Source organism: Nicotiana tabacum, chromosome 8 (assembly GCF_000715075.1).
Source record: "Nicotiana tabacum cultivar K326 chromosome 8, ASM71507v2, whole genome shotgun sequence".
Taxonomy (NCBI): Eukaryota; Viridiplantae; Streptophyta; class Magnoliopsida; order Solanales; family Solanaceae; genus Nicotiana; species Nicotiana tabacum.
This window is the reverse complement of record NC_134087.1, coordinates 80,932,800-80,939,257: the sequence shown is the minus strand read 5'-3', so window position 1 is coordinate 80,939,257 and position 6,458 is coordinate 80,932,800. Positions and strand designations below refer to the sequence as shown.

General features: G+C 39.9%; 1 protein-coding gene across 1 annotated transcript; it reads right to left on the bottom strand.

The window, feature by feature from the left end:
* Positions 1-5,508: 5,508 nt before the first annotated feature.
* Positions 5,509-6,066, bottom strand: LOC107769870 (uncharacterized). Its single transcript, XM_075220448.1, has one exon. It carries the CDS (start codon positions 6,064-6,066, stop codon positions 5,509-5,511), a length of 558 nt encoding a protein of 185 aa, XP_075076549.1.
* Between the last annotated feature and the right edge of the window lie 392 nt (positions 6,067-6,458).

The following is a 6,458-nucleotide window of genomic DNA, read 5'->3' as shown; positions in this document are numbered from 1 at the left end:
TTGAAACATAAGAAATTCCAAGAATAGATACAATCCAGCCCAAAACCGGGGTGTCACTGAGTGCATGAGTGTCTGAGGAAAATACATAGTCTATTATAACATCTAAGGGAGCAACTGAAATACAACTGGAAAGTAAGGTGGAGAGTCAAGGCCTGCGAACGCCATGCAGATACTTCAATAATCTCCTAAGTTAAAAACCTCGATCAACAACCGCCGCTGGATCCAAAAGTGCCTGAATCTGCACACAAGGTGCAGGGGGTAACATGAGTACACCAACTCAGTAAGTAACAAGTCCAACCTATGAACTGATAGGTAGTGACGAACTCAACCTCATCAAACATAACAGAAATAACGTACAGAAATATAGGTATGCTTTCAATTAAATAAACAGCTCGAACAGTAAAACAGAGCAAGTATGAATAAGGTACAAAAGTGTAACTCTACTACATCTACATGTCAATGCACATGCTGTATGAAATGCACCATGCTGAGTGCCTCATGTGCCCACAATCTCAAATGCTCGTCCACTCAGTACTGTATATGGCTCATACAGCCCAGGGAAGATCCATCCTGGATTGTATATATCTCTGACCGCAGTCACTCAGTACTGAGGAAGGCCAATCCAACCTGTGGAGAAGATCATCTCCAGACAATAACAATGATAACAACCTCACAACCACTCGGTACTGTATATGGCTCACAAGGCCCAAGGAAGATCCATCCCGGAATATATACACATCACAGACCATCGGTCTCCAGTACCGAGGAACAGGTGAACCAGTCTCATGGAGAAGATCCATCTCCATACCAAGGGAAGATCCATCCCTGAATACAATCAACTGCGCTCACTGCGGGTGTGTTACAGACTCCGGAGGCGCTCCTACAGCCCAAGCGCTATCATAACCATCAACATAACCGCTGTGGCGTGTAGCTGATAACTAGGGATTATGATGCATTTTATACTCCTTCTTGCTTAAGTTTTGATTAGAAATGTGTACAAAATAGTCCTAAAGGCTCACAAGTTGTGCTTGATTGCAGGTTTGATCAACAAGGTGACAAGGTGTCAAAAACCAGCACAAAAAGGAGTGAAACTTGCACAAGTACCAAGACAAGATCAAGCTCAGTCAAACAGGGCCAGTGCGGCCGCACACCATTATGTGCGGTCCGCAAAGAAGAAGTTCAGAGAGGATGCTTTTCAGGCCACAAGGCAATGCGGCCGCAAAGGGTTTTGTGCGGTCCGCATTGGGTTCATTGCGGCCGCACTCGATTTCGTACGGTCCGCAGAGCCAAGGTTCAGAGAGGTGGCATTTTGGAGGAACTGGCCAATGCGGTCTGCGATCCTTTTTGTGCGAACCGCAACAGAAGCCACCGCAGCCGCACTCGACTTTGTGCGGTCCACAAAAGCCAAGTTCAGAGAGCAGATTAATCAAACCAAGAGCCTTAGTACGACCGCACTCGATTTTGTGCGGTTCGCACTAGCCCCGCAGGGGTATTCTGTCAAGAATTTCCAGCCTAGTATAAATAGTTTCTTTTTTCATTTTTAGGTGATCAGATATATTTTGGGACAGAGCTGCGCTCGTGACTTCTTCTGTTTTACCATTTTGAGTAATTTTAGCTTGGTTTCAACATTGAATCTTCAAGTTTTATTTAGTAATTAATTATTATGGGTTTATCTTTATCTATTTCTTTGTTTTCTTCTCCAATTATGAGTAGCTAGACCCATTAGCTAGGGTTGTGGCTCAACCCTAGTGTGGATAATTGATGGGTCTTGTGTATTGATGCTTGATTGTCTATGAGTGTTTGTTATTTGGACTAATTTAGGGTTTTAATATTGAATTAGTGGTTGCAAACACTAGTTCATGCCTAGTAGATTTTGGCTCTTCTTGAGAAAGAGAGCATAAGTCCATGAAATTAGTCCAACAAAGAATTGTGGCGTATTCAAGAGATTGATAGCCCCAATTAGAAGGTTAAACCTAGAGATAGTAACACCCGACTTGAACTTTGATTGCTTGCACAAATTTGCATACCCAATTGGTCTTGAGAAAGTCAATTCGGGCAAAATCACTCGAATAACCGAGAGGTATAGAGTGAGTAGAATCGTGCAATGGTTATATCATACTCCCCAAATATGACAATCTAGCTTTAGATTCAAGAATCCGTCAATTGACCACCTAGGAGAAAGTCACTACCTTAGTGCCTTTTATCTATTTGATCAACTCTCAATAGTTTAATCTTAGCTTTACTTAGCCTAATTTAGCATTGTAGTATTATAAAATTAGAATTAATATCAAAACCAAAAATGTTCAGAAGTGCAAGTAGGAACAAATACACAACTCTCATTTAGATAGAAACTCAACTCCAATATCTAGCTCCTTGTGAAAATCGATCCCGACCTTCTCGGCTAAAAGCCGCATCGACCTCTTTTGCTACTTAATAGTAGTACAGGGTTGGCCTCGATTAGTAGCCCGATCCCATAACTGTCACTTACAATCAGGCTCTCGGCCTCACTCGCTCATCACTCTCCAGTCTCAATCACGAGCTCACAATGTCATGAAACTAGCCCGAAACAATGATATGATGTGCCAAATAATAATAACTGAGACTAAGACATGATATGATATGCATGAGCAAGACTAAGTATAGAATATCAATGAATGTAATGAGATGACAACAAGAAATGACCACTCGGGTCTCAACAGTATCGGCGTGAAAGCCTAACATGATATCTAGCATGTTTTTACAGCACATTTACTTAATCACATGATAGAAACACGGATATCAACAAGAAAGAGTTATTAAGCGATGCCATGGAATGATCCAGGCCGCAATTCTCACGGTGCACGCCCACACGCCCGTCACTTGGCATTTGTGCCACCTCAATAGTAATCATAGAACACATAGTTCAGGGTTTCGAACCCTCAGAACCAAGTTTGGAAGCGTTACTTACCTCAAACCAAGCGAAACTCTAGCCCGCGACGCCCTTGCCTCTCGATTCGGCCTCCAAATGCCCCGAATCTAACCAAAATCAGTATATTATCATCAATATACGCTAAAAGAACAAAACCCAAGCGAAAACAATCAAATTAACTCAAAAATCCCGAAATTGGCTCAAACCCGGCCCGCGGACCCACGTCTTGGAATCCGATAAAAATCACAAAACTGGAAAAACCATTCGCTCACGAGTCTACCCATATCAAATTCACCAAAAACTGACATCAAATGGCCATCCAAATCTCCAAAATCAACTCTCCAAATTTTCTCCCATTTTCACCCCAAATTCCCAAATTAAATGATAAGAATCAAGACATAATCATGGGATTTAACCAAATTTGAGTGAAGAACACTTACCCCAATCACTCCTCTGAAATTCACCTCCAAAATCACCTTCTCCCGAGCTCTCTAATGAATTTTGAGATTATGGACCAATACCCTCATTTTTTGAACTTAAACATTCTGCCCAGACATTTCCTTAATCGCGATCGCGAAGAATAACTTTGCTACCTCAACATTTTACTCTACGCGACATCGTTACTCCACACGCGAACGCGATGCAGTGGTTCATCTTACTTACACGACCGCGATTGACCCCACACGAACGCGAAGGGTAACACCAGCTTTCCTCTGCCGCCTTACTTCTCATAGGCGAACACGGCCTGGCCCACGCGTTCGCATTGCACAACCTGACTGACCTATGTGATCGCGTCCTATTCTCTGCAATCGCAAAGAGTTAACCCAGCTGGCCTTCCATTTGCCCTATGCGATCGCGATCGCGATGATGAAAACACCAGTTGCAGAACACCAGCAAACCAGCAAACTCATTAAGTCCAAAAATGACCCGCTGAGCATCCGAAACACACCCGAGGTCGTCGGAACCTAAACCAAACATGCCAACACATCCCATAACATCATTCAAACTTAGTCGAACCTTCGAATCACTCAAAACAACATCAAAATATCAAATCAACCTCGGATTCAAGCTTAAGAACATTTAAATTTTCAAATTCCACAAATAACGCCGAAACCTATCAAACCTCGTCCGAATGACCTGAAATTTTGCACACACTTCACAAATGATACTACGAACTTACTCCAACTTCCGGAATTCCGTTCCGACCCCGATATCAAAATTTTCACTCCTGACCGGAAACTCCAAATTTTCAATTTTGCCAATTCAAGCCTAAGTCTACCACGGACCTCCAAATCACATTCCGGATGCGCCTCCAAGTCCAAAATCACCTAACGGATCTAACCCAATCATAAAAAATCCAAATTCGAGATCGAATACTAAAAAGTCAAAACTTGGTCAAACCTTTCATATTTAAAGCTTCAAGTGAGAATTATTCTTCCAAATCTATTCCGATTATCCTGAAAACCAAAACCGACGATTTACATAAGTCATAATACATCATACGGGGCTAGTCATGCCCGAAAACTGGCGAGCGAAGTGCAAATGCTCAAAACAATCGATCGGATCGTTACAGTTATAGTAGCTCTTTCAGAGCCTTCAATTAGATTACTACTACCAGAAATTGTAGTAATATTTGCCTTACACATACTTAAATGAGAGAAATATTTCTTCTCTCTGAATATTGTATGTGTCGTACATAAATCAACTAAACAAATAGTTTTACAATTAAACTTTGATCCAACTTTGCTTTGTGAGATATCCATGTTTGTTTTCCATGGTTTGACATACAAAAAAATTATTTTATTATTAGAGATATAGATATTCCAAACAGTTGCTACACGGGAAGAGAAAAGTTGAAATAATGAATACAAAAATAAACAAAATGTGACGCATGGGCCATAAATTGAACGAAATGCTTTGATTTGTTGTATTAAGTACTATCATGTTACTACTGCTCTAATAGTGTTTAGCTAAAAAGCTTTTGGAAAAACTGAAAAGAAAATAAATCAACACCTTTTGAAAACAAATATCGTAAATCATAACTAGTATACTACTGTATCAAACTTGTTTAGTAGTGCAACTAAGCATTTTAATGGTAAAAGAACGAAAGCATCTTATTACACTTTTGACTTATTAGATGAGAACATTGTCTCAGGAGGTTCGGGGTTCCTATGCACTAGCTACGTTATAAATGTTAATCTCCTGTAAAGGTATCATAAGAAATATTTTAAATGCAGAAAACACGGCCTCAAATTCTAATGAAAACACCCCTTCTCGCCTTTGCATCTCAGAAAAGAATTAACTTTTTGGGAATATTTGTCTTGTATCTTTTTACAATCCCCATGAATAAAATTATAAAAGTTCCTCACTGTAATAGCTCTAGGACTTAGTTGCCTAATGTAAGATAAAGATTCGCATGACGAAGAAGACGAAGTAACACATTGTTTAAAACAAACACTTGAAATATATTTAATCAAAAAGAACTAACACGATTTCATAAATAAATAATACTAATTGATACTAATGACTACTCATGTAAAGAACCGTGATTACATGATGTTTATTAGCTATTACGAATACGCAAAAAAAAATCAAATTATTCAATCATCTTTAACCACGGATCTATCACCGATCAGGTGGTCTATTTTTTCATTAGGGTGCTTAAAGAAGTCTGTCACATCCAAGTGGGTGATATCAAAATCATTGTTAGAGACAAAATTGGCTTCAGGACCTTTGTTCTTTAGAGATGCTTGATAAAGCTCAACCAAATGTCTTGGTACACGATAAATATTTGCCCAATGCCCTTTTCCACTGCAACGATAACATTCAGTTTCTGAACCATTTGCATTTGACTTCTCATCTTTCCCTTTCCACTTTTGGTGGTTATTTTTCTTTAGGGGGTGATTAACACCAGGAAAATTTCTTCCTTGTCCACGGCCACGACCATGACCACGACCACGAATAGGGCCACGGCCTTTTCCATGCTTAGCATAATGAGAATACACCTCATCCACTTCAGGCAATGGTGTAGACCTAGTGGGTCGATTTTCGTGATTTCTCATGAGCAAGTCATTATTTCGTTCAGCCACAAGGAGAAGAGAAATCAACTTAGAGTACTTCTTGAAACCTTTTTCTAGATACTGCTGTTGCAAGACCATATTGGAGGCATGAAACGTTATGAATGTTTATTCAAGCATATCATAGTCAGTGATAGTATCTCCACAGAGTTTCAATTCAGAAGTAATTCTGAACATTGCAGAATTATATTCAGAAACAGACTTAAAGTCTTGGAGCCTCAGATGAGCCCAATCATATCGTGCTTGTGGAAGAGTGACCAACTTTAAGTTGTCATATCTTTCCTTTAAGCCATTCTACAAAACAAGTGGATCTTTGACTGTGAGATATTCTATTTTCAACCCTTTATCAACGTGATGACGCAAGAAAATCAGGGCCTTAGCACAGTCTTGGGTAGATGCTTTATTTTTGTCTTTAATGGTGTCTCCAAAACCCATTGCATCTAAATAGATTTCAGCATCCAACACCCACGTCA